Genomic DNA, 15,824 nt, shown 5'->3' with positions numbered 1-15,824 from the left:
TAATTATTACAAAAACTATATTGATTTTTTTAAAATCTTTTTAAATGAATTTTTACTTGGCAGATTTTTTTAATGTAGCAAATTTCTGTTTGAGATAATTTTCATTTTAAAAAATTTCAATTTACACAATTTTTTATTTAAAAAATTCTCATTTATATCAATTAAAAGATAACTTCAAAATTTGGGCAAAGGGACGCTGGGTTTGATATTAAAATCGGCAAACATAACCTCAAAATTAGATAAAAACAGAATTAAAATACGAACATAACCTCAAATTAATTTTTTACTTATATTTAAGATTATGTTATATAAAAAAAAAATCTATAATTTCGCCAATTCATCCATGAAATAAAAATATTACCATTTACATGTGTAAATGTCGCGTCACTACATTATTATTCATATCCAAAATTATTATTGAGGAGAAAAATTATAATTTAATTGAAATTTGAAAAAATAATGATACAAAGTTCATTAGTTATTGAAAATACGTTTATATAAAACTTTTGCATATGAAACACTTTGAAAATGAAAAATTCATACATTAATTCAATAACAATGATTCTTGTTAGAATTTAAATATCATTGCGTCTATCAGTCAAGTTTAATTCTTTATTAGGTGAGAATTACCAAACAATTTTTACGACAATGTCTGAAATTCAACAATTTTTTGAAGAGCACACTTTATTTATCACTGGTACATTTTTAATTTTATATATTATTTTTCGAATTTAAAATTTTTTAATTAATTATAAATTTTTTGTGAGTAATAAAAAAAATTTTAAACAGGAGGAACAGGATTTATTGGTAAAATTTTAGTGGAAAAATTTTTAAGAGGTTTACCGAAAATTAAAAAAATATATCTCTTAATAAGAGAAAAAAAAGGGAAAAATATTCAAGAGAGATTTGAAAATTATTTTAACGCAGATGTAAGTATAATATTAAAAATTGTTATAATATATATTTAAAGAGAGAATAAACTCTTTTTTGATCACTTTAAAAAAAAAAATGAAATTATTTTTTAACAGTTGTTTCATGTTTTAAAAGAAAAGAATCCATCTGCAATAAACAAAGTTATTCCTATAAGTGGAGATGTAATGAAACCTGGTTTAGGTTTATCAGATATAGATCGTAAGACGCTTATAAATGAGGTTAAATTTTATTTTACTTTTATATATTAAAATAGTTTTAAATATTAAAAAATATTAATTTTTTTTTTTTTGTCTTTTTTCGGATAATTTAAAAGGTATCGATTGTAGTTCATTCAGCTGCAACTACAAGATTTGATGAACCCTTAAATATTGCAGTGTCTATTAATGTGGAAAGTGTTTTAGAAATAATTAAACTTTGTCGAGAATTAAAAAATTTGAAAGTAAGTTCAATATCTACGATTATAAAAATATTGCTTAAAATGAAGAAACATTGTAAAAAAATTTTCTAGGTAGCTGTGCACGTATCTACAGCATTTATTCAAAGTAATCTTAAAATTATAGAAGAAAAAGTATATCCAATGCCTATGACCTATGAAGAAGCTAAAAATACAATTCAAATAATAAAACGACGAAATTTATCCAAAGAAAATGAAAAACGATTTACTAAAATGTAAATTAAATAATTGGCTATATATTTTTCTATTACATAAATTTATGGAACACACAAAAAATTTTGAAACATAATTGAATTAACGAGAATTCATTTCAGATTGTTACAAGATTATCCAAACACTTATGTTTTCACAAAATCAATGGCCGAAGGAATAATAAGTGAGACAGCAAGTGACCTTCCATTTTGTATCTACAGATTTCCTGTAGGTAATGTAATATTTTACAATACAAATTGCTTATACAAGAAACATTAAAACCATATACAAATTCTACTAATCTCAGATCCGAAAGCCTTTTGGAACCTTTTCTTATTACCCCATAGTTCTCAACCCCTCATCCTTTTCCTCATCACTTTCCATATACTTTTAATATCCTATCATTTCTGAATTTACAATTACAATCAGTTGGTTTCCATTGTCCCCACTCCCTATTTGTCATAATTCTCGTCAACTACCGCACCCTGCTCTAGTAAAAATTTAGTAACTTTATTGTTAAAATTAAAAGTTACTAAATTTTCACTAGAGCAGGGTGCGGTGGTTGACGAAAATTATGACAAATAGGGAGTGGGGACAATGGAAACCAACCAATCATTTCCTTAATTTATGCTAAAAGACCTTTGGGTTGAATTCCATTGTCCCCACTCGTCATTTGTCATAATTCGCATTAACTACCGCACCCTGTTCCAGTGAAAATTTAGTGACTTTATAGTAACTTTTAATTTTAACAAGAGTCACCAAATTGTCACTAGAGCAGGTGTGGTATTTGTTGAGAATTATGACAAATGGCGAGTGGGGACGATAGAAACCGACCTTCCACTGTCCTTACTCGCCATTTGTCATAATTTTCGTCAACTACAGCAGGGTGATGTAGTTGACGAAAATTATGACAAATAGCGAGTAGGAACAATACAAGCAGCACGGTGTATTCCCTGAATATGCCTTGAATACCACAGTGGAATATTCTCATGATCTTCTAGGAATATTCCAGTGACATTAAGGGGATATTAAGGCCAGGTCCAAGTCGTGTCAGCTGTTCCATTGAAACTTCAAAGGAACAGCTGACTCGACTTGGACCTGGCCTTAAGGGAATATTCCAGTGACATTAAGGGGATATTAAGGGGATATTCCACGGTTATATTGATTTTTTTTTAAATGTGTTTTTAATTTTCTTGCTTATACAAATGACAATTTATAACACATTTTTATTATTTCAACACTTTAAAAAAAATTCAATATAACCGTGAAATATTCCCTTAATATCACTGGAATATTCCTTTAATATTACCCTCAATGTCACTGGAATATTCCCTGAATGTCACCGTGGAATATTTCCATGAGGCGGACATTTTGATTTTCCTGGAAGATCATGGGAATATTCCACTGTGGTATATTCAAGGGAGATTCCGGGAATATACCGTGCTGCTTGGGAATGGCAACCTTCTGGACAAACATATTTTGGACTCTTGCCCTGTTTCTCTGTTCCCTTGTGTATTTTCCCAAATTATTCATTATCTAGTATGAAACACTTGCTTTTAGCCACTGAATCCAATACGACACTAATCTCACTCATTGAATTTCTTCAGATTTCATACAGGCTATAGTAGACTATTTGGAAGGATGCCATTGTCCCAACTCTAAAGTTTCTATACACGCCATTCGCCATAATTTTCGATCAACTACCGGAACCGGCTCTAGTGAACATTTAGTGTCTTTATTGTTAAAATTAAAAGTTACTAAATTTTCACTAGAGCAGGGTGCGGTAGTTGACGAGAATTATGACAAATGACGAGTGGAAACTTTGGCGAGTGGAGAACAATGGAAACCAACCAATTGCTGTGCAAGGTAGAGTCCACAAAGATCTAAAAGCAAAAAAAAAACACAATTTATACGTATATTTTATTATTAATTCAACTAACTTTTAAGTAAATGTATTAAAAATTGAAAAATTGACACTACTTTTAAGTTAATTTTTGAATTTTGGCCTATTATTTTGCGTCTTATTGATAAAAAAAATATTAATTTTTTTTTAGTCCATATGACTTGTAGGTAATTTAAATTTAGGACAATTAAGTATTTTTGTATGGGATAAAAAAAAATATTTTATTTATTTAAACAGCATTGGGAACCTATAAAGAACCATTCGCAGGATGGATTGACGTTGCTCAAGGATTTAATCAATTTTTAGTGTGGTTGTCAATGGGATATATACGCGTCATAATTGTTCCTGATCGAAAAGATGTTCTCTATATTGTACCAGCAGATTTTGCATGCAACGCCCTTATTGCCTCTATTTGGGACGCTAGTAACAAAATAAATAGGTTATTTATTTATTTTTCACTAAAACTTTAGTAAAAAAAAAAAAAAAGAAAAAAAAAGAAAATATATGGGGCATTCTAAGTAAAACGGACAACGCCAATCTTTGTTTGTTTTTTCATTTTACTTTAAAATATTACAATCTCTCTAAATTTTAATTGCTGAAAAGTAGAGCAGACAATACCGAGAGTTAAGTAAATTGTAAATTAAAATGTAAAGAAAGATTTTTTTTACAGAAGTTCCAGTACCACTTTACCAGTGTATAATTATGTAAATAATGAAAAAAATCAAATTACTAAAGGAATATTTGAGAAAGTTCTTCTTGAACATGGACCTAAATATCTTCCAAGTACAGCCGTTTATTTTCCTGATGCAACTTTAGTTAAATCAAAAAGAACATTTAATATCTTAAGTTTTTTTGTTCACTTATTACCAGCATTGATCGGTGATATTATTTTAAAGATTTTAGGGGAAAAACCTGTGTAAGTATATCTAATAAATATTTATTTATAAAAAAGAAAAAAATTCGTAAATTTTTATATACATTTTTTTTTAAAATTTTAATTTATTGCTTCTTCTCATATTTATATATGAAAATATATAATAATATAATAATAATATTAATAAATTTCTTTTATTTTTATTTATTAGACTTAACAAATTTTACAAAAAAGGATTAAAACTCTCGAAAAGTTTAGAATTTTTTATGGAAACAAAATGGTATTTTGAGAATAAAAATATTCAAGCAACATGGAAAAAACTTTCAAAAGATGATAAAACTTTATTTCCATTTGATATGGAAACTGTAGATTGGAGTCATGTACTTATTGAAATGTGGAAGGGTGTTTTGAAATATGTTATTAAAGATGATATTGGTCCTAAAAGTGAAAAAAGAAATCTACGTCGATATTATAAGTAAGACAATAATTTTTTAATGATATTTCTGATAATTATTATTTTTTTTTTTTTTAATATAGATATTAATGGTAAATTTTCAATTTCAGATTAATGGTGATACATCGAACACTACAAGCAATTTTTTTTATCTCTATAATTTGGTTAACATGGAAAATATTTTTTTAATTATTTAAAAAATTTTTGCTCTTCATTAATTTAAAACTCGATTTAAAATTAAAAAAAAGTTTCTAAATCTTTAAAATTAAGAAAAACAAAAACAAAGATTTAAATGATAAACCAAAAAATAATTTTGTAATTTTTTTTTATCTTCTTTATATGAGAATAAAGTAAAAAAAAATTATGTTTGCAACTAAAAAGAAAAAAGAAATATTTTTTCCATCGGCAAATTAGAAATCCATCATGTTGGCTCATGATATTTAAGGAATTTATATTACCGACTGACTGCAAAATACTTTTCGATAAAGCCTTAGCACAAACAAAAAAATCTTTTGTTGATAAGGAAACAATTTTCATTATCGACTGACGATAAATATTCTAAATTTTTTCTAGAAGAACTAAATACTAATTATTGATTTTAAATCAAATTATAGTTAATAGATTTAAGAATTTTTAAATTCTCAAATTAATTAAATTATTGAATTATTAAATTTTATTTAAAAATAATATATAAAAAATTGTTTAAAACTGATAACATTAGACATTTTTAAATTAAATAAATTTTTTTCTCTTTGAAGTGAAAAAAAAAACCGGCATAAATATACATATATAGTGGAAATTGAATGTATTTTTTTTTTCTCAGCGTTAGAATATTAATATTTCTATTAGTATTTGCATTTATATAGCTTAAAATGATTAAAAAAATTCTGTTTAGCGTCATAGGTAATGCTTTTCTTTATTTATTTATTTATTTAAAGAGTATACAGGCTAACAGACTATCTTAATGTATATATATTCTTAAAAAGAAATTTTTTATTAATTTAAATTATTTACAACTATTTTTTTGCAATTTTGTTAATTTAAAAATTATAATATTAATTATTTTGTAAATTCTTTGTTTTCAATTTCCAATTGACTTTACTTGCTCGAATATATAACGCCTGACTAACATCTTTTATAACTCCTTTCAAGTGTACAAAGAATTTTCGACGTAAGCAAATAACATAATAATAATTATTATTATTATAATTATAATTATAATTATTTTTATTATTAAAATATAATAACCGAATAATTTTTTTTAATTATAATCTTTTTAATTAAAATAGAAAAATTGTGGAATTTTTTTTTTTTTCATATTTATATTAAAAATTGCGTGGATAAATCACATAGAAATTTTTTTTTCTATTTTAAAAAATAAAGTTATAATTATATTTAATAATTCATTTATTTAAACATATTAAACGTGTTTAAAAAAATAATGTTAAATAAAGTAAATTATATGTCTAATAGACATTTGTCAAAATAATCAATACGGGAAAATTACTGCTATAACAGTATTGATAACTGGTGGCGTTAGTAATTTTTAAATATTGATTATTTTTTTTTTTTTTACAAATATCTATTCGACATTACAACTATTTTTAACATATATTTTATCTATATACACCTTCAGTTCGAAAGTTAAAACGTCTAAAAATTCTAATTTGACTGGACTAAGTATCATTAACAAAAAAAATAAATAAAATTTTTTTTTGTAAGCAAGTATTTATTTTATTATAAAAAATATTTAGTAAATAATTTTTTTTAATATTTTTTATAATAAATATTATTTAGTATTTTTTATTTTATAATATAAATTATTTAGTAAATATTTATATTATCCCGTGTGGAAAAGTGATGTGGGCCCCCAGCGGGGGCCCTTATGGATCGCCCTCATGCCATGAGGGCCGCATATGGATGATCCATAGGGGCCCCTCATGGAAACGACATGCTCATCGATGAGGGCGCCCGCATGGGCGATCCATGAGGGTGCCCCTACGGGCGCCCTTATGGGCCCTCACGTTTGCCCTCATCTTGCCCTCAAGTTTGCCATAATGTTTTTTAATCAATAATATTAATAATAAAAGTTAATTAATAATAAATAAGCTTAAGTTATTAATAAATAACATATTTATTTAATAATTATTCAATTTTAAATTAAATTCTTACTCAAATTGAATTTATTAATTAACGTTCTAATTAATTAACTGTCGGATATAATTAAAAGTAATAATAAATTAATTAATTAAAAAATTAAAAAATATGTAATTTATGCATACTATTAACCGATATTTTCATTTTTCAATTAATTCATACATAGAATTAATGATTAAACGCAAACCTGAGAAATAAATAAATCTAACGCATGGGGGGAATCGAACCTACGACCTACGGACTATGAGTCTAACGCTTTACCAACTACGCTACGCACGCTACTTCAAAACGAATGCTAACTTCTTGATGCTATTTAAACTTGAAAAATACCTAACAAAGAAAAGTGCTTAACATCATTTAGTTAAAGTTAAGATATTAAATTATATTTTCCAATCAAATGCAATTTATAAAATATAATTAATTATATGCTTTATGATTATTATCATGAATCATCTCAGGCGAATTTTCAAAAAAGTGTAAATATATTTTTATTAAAAACGCGTTATTCGTTGTTTTGAATCATTGGAAACATTCATTTTTTGTTGATAAAAAAATATTTGATTTTTGGACTTAGAAAATTTTGCTAATCGATCATGAGGGCGATCCATGCGGGCCCCTACGGTGGCCCTCATCTATTTTGCCATAAGTGTGAGTGTTATTTTCAAAAAAGTGTAAATATATTTTTATTAAAAACGCGTTTTTCGTGGTTTTGAATCATTGGAAACATTCATTTTTTGTTGATAAAAAAATATTTGATTTTTGGACTTAGAAAATTTTGCTAATCGATCATGAGGGCGATCCATGCGGGGCCCCTACGGTGCCCCTCATGGATTCGCCATAAGTGTGAGTGTTATTTTCAAAAAAAGTGAAAATATATTTTAATTAAAAACGCGTTTTTCATTGTTGTGAATCATTATAAACATTAATTTTTTGGTGATAAAAAAATATTTGATTTTTGGACTTAGAAAATTTTGCTAATCGATCATGAGGGCGATCCATGCGGGGCCCCTACGGTGCCCCTCATGGATTCGCCATATGGATCAGCCCTCATGGGCCCCCGCCGGGGGCCCCGAACTCTTGAGGGCAAGATCGTGGCTTTTTCCACACGGGATAATAAAAATTATTTAATAAATATTTATTTCAAAAATTGTTTGTTATTATTTCTTCTATTCCCGTGGTATAATATTAATTAATTAATATATTAAACATATAAATTATCAAAAAAAAAAATTAAAATATGAATTTTTTCTTTCACAGATAAAAATTAAATTAAAAAAAAAAAAAAAAAAAAAACAAGAAACAACTATTTATTAAGTGCATCGCATCGTTTTGTAAATAATAAATGGATTGAAAAGAATAGGTCAAGTGCTGTTGCCATATCGAATATTCATTAAAACGTTCATTTTACGTTTAAATTTTTGTTTTTTTTTACTTGATTTTTAAATTTTACGAAGCTTTTCCTATTTGTCTCAACAAAAGTCAGTATGAAAAAGTCAAGACCATCAGCATCAAGTGAATGATCAGTATTTGTCACTTATTGATTTTGAGATTTAATTTTTTTTTTAATTTTGTTATTATATATTTCAAGTTTGTGGTTTTTTGTCTTTAAATAAAATAAATAAATAAAAAATTTAATTTTTTAAAAAATGGGACTATTAGAAATTATCGACTATTATTATGTAGAATTAGCCGGTGAGTATATAATAGTATATTAATTTCAAATTTACTTTTTTAATTTCCAAAAATTTTTTAAGTAATAATAATAATAATTTTTTTCTACTTAGAAATTATAAGGAGAAATTTTTTTTTTTAAATAACCAAATATTATAATAGGTTTAAAAAATTTTTTTCTCCAATTAATAATTAAAAATCAATTAAATATGTCAAATTAAAATTATTTAAATTAAAATAATTTAATATTTTATTTCTAATAAAAAAATTTAATTAACTTTTAATGTACCTAATATAAAAATATATTATTATTATTATTACCTACTGTTATTATTATTATTATTATTATTATTATTATTACAATTATTTATTATATTATTAGATTATTATTATAAATATATTTTTACATTTTAATTAATTATAATTAATTAAAATGTAAAATAATTTTTAATATTAAAATTTCTTTTTTTAATTTACATTTTTCAGTTATTTTTGAATATTTATAAGTAATAACTAAAAAAAAAACATCTTAAAAATTATAAAATTTTAAAAAAATTATTTAAAAACATAAAAAAAATTTTTTAAATTAAAAACAAAATTATACCATTAGGTAATTAAATTTTATTTTTTCAGATCCTCGAATGAAAAATTGGTTTCTAATGAAAAGCATATGGAGTCCTATTTTAATAGTATTATTTTATATTATTGTTATATTTAAATTAGCACCGGAATATATGAAAAATCGGCCCGCCTATAAATTTAATACATTCATTAAATGTTATAATATTTTTCAAGTTATAGCAAATGCTATTTTAGTTAAAGAATTTGCATCATGTTATCAATTTCATCGTGCCTTTGAATGTCGTGAAGTTATTTATACAATGGATCCATGTGCCACAAAAGTATTTTTTTAATTATTATTATTATTATTATTATTATTATTATTATTATTATCAGATATTATTAAATTAATTGAATTTCATTATTAATATATAATATTAATTCAAAAATTTTGATATATTTTTTCACTATAGAAATTTAATTAATTTATTCGTGTAGGAAAAACAAACATAACCTAAAAACATTTTCGAAATTGTGGTCAATTTCTTCTTTGAAGAGGAACCTCCGATATGTGACACTATGGAGAGGGGGAAGTTATTGTCATATATGGAAATTTTACGTGTCATTTATCAAGTGTCACATTTCGGATGTTCCTCTGTACTAAACTACAGGGTTGGGTAGTTGTACTTTTACATTTAAACAAAATGTTTCCGTACCTTAATCAAAATTATTATTATTTATTTATTATTTATTTATTATTTATTTATTATTTATTTATTATTTATTTATTATTTATTTATTATTTATTTATTATTTATTTATTATTTATTTATTATTTATTTACTATTTATTTACTATTTATTTACTATTTATTTACTATTTATTTAATTTAAAATTATTGTAAACAATTATTACAAATTATAATGTCGTTCAATTACTTTTATTATAATTAAATTATTAATTATAATAAGTTTCTAAAATATTTATTACCTACACTGGAAACAAAAAATTATTTAATTCAACTAATCGGTTGACTATTATCAAGTAAATATTTACCAGAAGCAAATAATTTTTGAGTCAATTAAATTCTACTTTTATTAAATACAGAAATTATTCCTACAACTACAGTTTCATTAATTCAAATAAAAATTATTTGGTTCAAGTAAATATTTATTTGATAAGAGTCAACCAATTAGTTGAATTAAATACATTTTTTTCCACTGTAATTATTTATTTTTACTCTCTACACTGAAAAAAAATTCTAGTTAGAATAACCAGAATTCTAGTTAGAATAACCAGAATTCTGGTTAGGGTATAATTAACATTTTGATTCTGGTTAGGATAACCAGAATTCTGGTTATTTTAACGAGAATTCTAGTTAATTCAACTAGAATTCTGGTTAACATAACTAGAAAGTAATGTTAAATATAGCCTAACCAGAATTTTTTTTCAGTGTAAATCTGAATTAGTAAAGTAGTTTACTAATTTGAATTAGTGACTCACTTTTTACTTCTCAATAAAGTAAAATTTTACTAATTATTAGTAACTTTTACTAACAATTAGTAAAATTTAACTATAATTCTAAAGCAAAAAGTGAGTCACTAATTTAAATTAGTAAACATTTTTACTAATTCAGATTTAGAAAGTAAACATTATATTAAGTATTTTAGTTTTTAAAATGTTAAAAACTAAAATAACTTAAAAAAAATTTTTTTTATACCAAATTCTCAGTTTTATTTTTGTTAGAAATATAAATTGACAATAATAATAATTAATTGCAGATAATGTACGGCAGTTATGTGACAATGTTATTGAAAATAATCGATTTAATTGAAACAGTTTTGTTTATACTTCGCAAAAAGAAAAGCCAAGTGACAATTTTACATGTCTATCATCATATAAGTACAGTTTTAATTGGAATGATATTTTCACGATATTTCAGTGTGAACATGGCTTTATTGTTTCCAATTTTAAATTGTTCAGTTCATGTGATTATGTATACTTATTATTTCTTTAGTAATTTTGAAGGATCAATTAAACAGAAGATATTACCATTTAAACGTTATTTAACAATTATACAAATGGTAATTATAAATATAATATTTAATTATATTAAATTAATTGTATATTATTTTATAAGTATTGGTGTAAATTTTAGAAGTTTCATGTCAAGTCAATGTATAAAATATATATTCTTCTTAATTATAAGCTTTTCGTTCACATCACGTTGAATCATCTTCATTAACACTAAAATATCAATGATTAACAATCGATTAGTTGTTATTTTTGTGAATTTAAAATTATTACTGCAATAATATTTAATTTAATATTATTACTGCTATGATATACTCAGCCACAAGTCGAAACTAAAACTAACATCTAATTACAATTATATATTATTTTAATTTTTATTATTAAAATATTATTTTAATTTAAATATAATTTAATTTTTTTTATGGGCTTGTGATACAAATTTTATGACGTCAAACATTCGAAATAATTAATTTTGTATTAATTATTATTATTTATTATTAATAATACTATTAAAATATTATTTTATTAAATTATTAAATATTAGTAGGAAATATTTACGTTTTTGTTTCTTGTCTTACGTTACTATGGAAACATGTACGTAAGACAAGGATAGCTATTGATGTTCGAAAGCATTAAGCCCCATACACACTGGGATAATTTGCTCACATTAAAAAATTAGGGTACTTCTACATAATTCTAAATTTCAATAAATAAATAAATTATTTCTTCTAAGTAGTTACCATGGTAACAAATAGGAGAAAAATAAAAATTCTCATTTATAAAATAATTAAAAAAAATAAAATTCATTTGCATACACAGCAAAGGAATTAAGTCTAAAAAAAATTATTTTTAAAATTTAAAAATAGTTAAACTCAATGTAAACAAGTTAATTAAATTGAATAGATGACGTCATATGTTTCATATGCCCGTAATTATAAAAACCACGAGACAATGGTTAAAAAAAAGAAATTATTTTGAAATTATAATTAAAAATCTATTTTTTGTCCATTGGAAAAAAAAATGTTTTTTCTAACACACATACCGAAAGTACATACATTAAAAATAAAGAATATTAATTTGTCTAAAAACGGTATTTTATTATTAAATTTTAGCGAAAAATATAACTTTTATAGTAAGTCGACTACATTGAGTTTAAATTATGTTTTTGGTTTAAATTATAACTAATTTAAATAATTACATTGAATTAATTAAAATCTGATTAATACTTTTGTTTAATTTACTTATTAATATTTAATGAATTTGAGCAATTAGTAAATATTAATTGTTTACGTGATTATCGATTTTAAATTTGATTCGATATATCGAAATATCAACATTAAACTTAAACTCAATATTTCGAATCTGGACACCCTAAAAAAAATTTTTTTTTAATTTTTCCTTTCTTAAACAAAAAAATGTAATTAAAAAAATAATATTTAGGGGGTCCGGAACATAAAAATTACCCTATATATATATATATATATATTTATAAAGTTATCGAAATTTTTATTTTTGTCTTTCAGGTTCAATTTGTCATTTTATTATTTCAATTATTCTTCGCATTTCCAAAATCGTGTCCATTGCCAAAAATTCCATTTGGCATAATGTTTTTAAATATGGCATTAAATTTGGGATTATTTTATAATTTCTATAGGAAAACTTATTTTAATCAAAAGGAGAAGAAAAAATAAATACTAATAAATATTGATGAATTCTGGTTTCTTAAAAAAAAGAAAGAAAAGAAAAAAAAAAAAAAAAGTTAACAGGTCAAGGAAACAAGAAGGTTCATGAAAAATTAAATTAAGCGCCAATGTTAAAATTGATTTGTCATTTTTAAATTATTGTGTTCTTATATTTTATATTTTTTCATTTAATTTATATTTTCTAAAACAAATCTCTCTTCATAGATATATATATATAAAAATTGTGATAATCGTTTATTTTTTCGTTTTCATAAATAAAATTATTTTTTTTTTTATCAGCTTAAATAGTGTAAAGTAAACAGTTTTATAATTTTGTAAATAGATTAGAAATATTATGTTTTACACTAATCATCGTTAATTCTTTTATTCTTTCCCTTTCAAAAAAAATAATAATAATAATAATAATAATTCTTTTTAGATAAATTTAAATTAATGGGAACTATTTTTGGAAAAAATATTTCTTTTCTTTTTTTTAATTTTGAACAAAAAGCCATGAATATAAAATTATTATTATTATTTTATTAAAATTAAAAAAATATTTGATAAACAAAATCACGATAAATTTCATTTCGTTTTGGAAATATGAAAAGAAATTTAAATTGGAAACATTAAAGGTGACATGAGGTCACGTGTGTTAACAAATTGCATAATTAATTGTGATCTTTGTCAACCTAATGATTCTTCCATTTGCGTATTTCATTAATTTCGATCGAGAAAATTCAAAATTAAATTATTTTCATTTATCATTATTACAATTAAATAAATAAATAAATAAAAACAAGTAGCATATAATTTTCAGTAATTTGTAAACATTTTTATGTTTTAAAGTCCATAAAAAATTATTAATTTAAATAAATAATTTACATAAAAAATTACTGCAAATAAATCATTTTTAAATTATTGACAAAAAAGAATTAAAAAAAAAAAAAAACTATTACAATTTAATATATTTTAGTTTATTAATTAAAAAAAAAATTAATTACTCAATTTCCTTTTTAGATAGAAAAATATTTTTTTATAATTTCTTTTTTCTCAAAAAACAAATGCAATAAAAATATTTCTCCTCATTTTGTTATTAAAAATAAAACAAAATTAAGAAAAGAAAATGATTTTTTTAATTTTTTTAATTAAATTAACAAATTAAATAAATTTATAAAATTAAAAATAAAAATAATTTAATTATTTAATTTTTTTTAAATTAATATTTATTGAAACATTAAATTTAATAATTTAATTAAATTAATTATTTAAATTAGTTATTAATAATATAATTAAATATAATTAAATAATTTAAATTTCATTAATTAAATTTATGAAATTAAATTAATAAAACAATTTTTTTTGTTGCTCAAAAACTAATTTTCAATGTTTATAAAATTAAAAATTATTTAAATTATATATAATAAAAAATTTATGCATTTACAAATTACTGAAATATATTTCCATTTTTAATTGAAAATTAAATTATAATAAATAAAATAATATTATGTTATATTATAATAATAAAATATAATTATAATAAATTTGTAAACATTTTTATTCATTAATATCGAAAATTATATCTCTAATTAGCAGCGTTAATTATCGATATTTAAAAAAAAAACTGCAGTACGAGAGAACATAACCTCAAAATAAAAAAAAATATATATACTTTATGTTTGTATTAATGCGAAATTAATTTTACTGCATTTTTAGAAAAAGCTATTAATTTCATTCTAAAAGTAATTATAATTTCAATTCATATTATTGTCCGTATATAAACATAATTATTTTTATTATATTATTATTATTATTTTTTTTTAAATTATAATATTAATATTTGATTCGATTTCAATAAAATGATATTAATTTAAATTTACTTACTGTCGAATTCTAATATTCAATTTATTTATTTTACACGCTTTTGTATTTCTAACCTCAAAAATTTAATTCGTAATAGTATGTGAAAGAAAAGCATTTTTATTGAATTACACACATATGCCAAAAATAAAATTTTATTCAAAGTAAATTAATAGCAAATTCTAAATTTTTAATATACGTTTAAATCATTTTAATTCTACACTCTTGAAATTTTATTTTACTGGTTATTTTTACACCAGAAACTGAAAAATAACGTCATTTTTCCCACCAGGTTGTAATTATCAGCAGATATTTATATTTTACCGACCGATTTTTTTATACGTCGGTAAAATAACTGCATGATATTACCAACAGACGTTACACTAAAATCGATAGTAAATTTACAACAAAATTTTACTTTTCTCATGTAACTCACCAAAATGTTTTTTTTTTTTTGTACACAACATTATAAATTCACTAAAATTTCTTAATTTTACCACCAAATTTCGTGCATATAATTATTATATCAAGATAATTGAAACTATAAAATTTCTTACCTTTTTCACTCACACTCTGGTGCGTTTTATTCATGTTATATTTTCGTGATTTTCGCAAATAATTTTACTCAAAGAACGCGTTCATTATTATTACTTCGATAAATTATTGTTTCGCAGTTAAATTAAAATTCGACAACAATTTTCCTAATAATTTCAATAATTAATCACACTTAATTTGTGGGTAGTTGATTCTAGCACGACCGCGCACAAACACGAAATGGAGGAAGGAATTTTAAGGTTATATTACACGCTTCTGCGCACATGCGCAGAACAAAAAAAAAATTCAAAATGTATTAATTTACCGTTAAATTTTTTTTTTTACATGTGAAACGTGACACAAAATTTCATATATAGAAAATTATTATATAAATTTAGAATAATTTAAAATATTGTAAATTTTTTCGAATTATTTTTTAGATATTAAAATTTATTACCTTATATCCATTGTTTTATTCCCGCGATTTTTCACGAAAATAATTTTTTGTCGAAGAT

At 22.6% G+C, this 15,824-nt stretch overlaps 2 protein-coding genes across 2 annotated transcripts; both read left to right on the top strand.

Moving 5' to 3' along the window:
- The first annotated feature begins 537 nt into the window (after window positions 1-537).
- On the top strand, window positions 538-5,174 carry LOC127281409 (fatty acyl-CoA reductase wat-like). Its single transcript, XM_051305105.1, has 10 exons — window positions 538-697; window positions 790-929; window positions 1,029-1,151; window positions 1,247-1,372; window positions 1,442-1,602; window positions 1,702-1,811; window positions 3,720-3,921; window positions 4,153-4,398; window positions 4,568-4,831; window positions 4,921-5,174. The coding sequence occupies exons 1-10, from the start codon at window positions 649-651 to the stop codon at window positions 4,997-4,999; spliced, it is 1,500 nt and encodes a 499-aa protein (XP_051161062.1). The 5' UTR covers window positions 538-648; the 3' UTR covers window positions 5,000-5,174.
- A 547-nt stretch (window positions 5,175-5,721) lies between these two features.
- Window positions 5,722-13,287, top strand: LOC127281416 (elongation of very long chain fatty acids protein 4-like). The gene is made up of 5 exons (XM_051305115.1): window positions 5,722-5,981; window positions 8,225-8,659; window positions 9,272-9,540; window positions 10,981-11,283; window positions 12,757-13,287. Exons 2-5 carry the CDS (start codon window positions 8,614-8,616, stop codon window positions 12,922-12,924), a joined length of 786 nt encoding a protein of 261 aa, XP_051161072.1. The 5' UTR covers window positions 5,722-5,981; window positions 8,225-8,613; the 3' UTR covers window positions 12,925-13,287.
- The last annotated feature ends 2,537 nt before the right edge of the window (window positions 13,288-15,824 follow it).

This window comes from Leptopilina boulardi, unplaced genomic scaffold (genome assembly GCF_019393585.1).
Source record: "Leptopilina boulardi isolate dan_hultmark-lab unplaced genomic scaffold, ZJU_Lbou_2.1 LbouV2_266, whole genome shotgun sequence".
Taxonomy (NCBI): domain Eukaryota; kingdom Metazoa; phylum Arthropoda; class Insecta; order Hymenoptera; family Figitidae; genus Leptopilina; species Leptopilina boulardi.
The sequence above is the reverse complement of the archived record's forward strand: the minus strand, read 5'-3'. Positions and strand labels throughout refer to the sequence as shown.

What these genes read in the sequence shown, in the direction of transcription:
- LOC127281409 (XM_051305105.1), top strand. Translation starts at nt 649, where the DNA reads ATGTCTGAAATTCAACAATTTTTTGAAGAGCACACTTTATTTATCACT. An exon ending in GAGAATTAAAAAATTTGAAA is followed by an intron (nt 1,373 to 1,441) that starts GTAAGTTCAATA and finishes AAAATTTTCTAG; the next exon opens with GTAGCTGTGCACGTATCTAC. An exon ending in GAAAAACGATTTACTAAAAT is followed by an intron (nt 1,603 to 1,701) that starts GTAAATTAAATA and finishes AATTCATTTCAG; the next exon opens with ATTGTTACAAGATTATCCAA.
- LOC127281416 (XM_051305115.1), top strand. Translation starts at nt 8,614, where the DNA reads ATGGGACTATTAGAAATTATCGACTATTATTATGTAGAATTAGCCG. An exon ending in TTATTATGTAGAATTAGCCG is followed by an intron (nt 8,660 to 9,271) that starts GTGAGTATATAA and finishes TTATTTTTTCAG; the next exon opens with ATCCTCGAATGAAAAATTGG. An exon ending in TGGATCCATGTGCCACAAAA is followed by an intron (nt 9,541 to 10,980) that starts GTATTTTTTTAA and finishes AATTAATTGCAG; the next exon opens with ATAATGTACGGCAGTTATGT.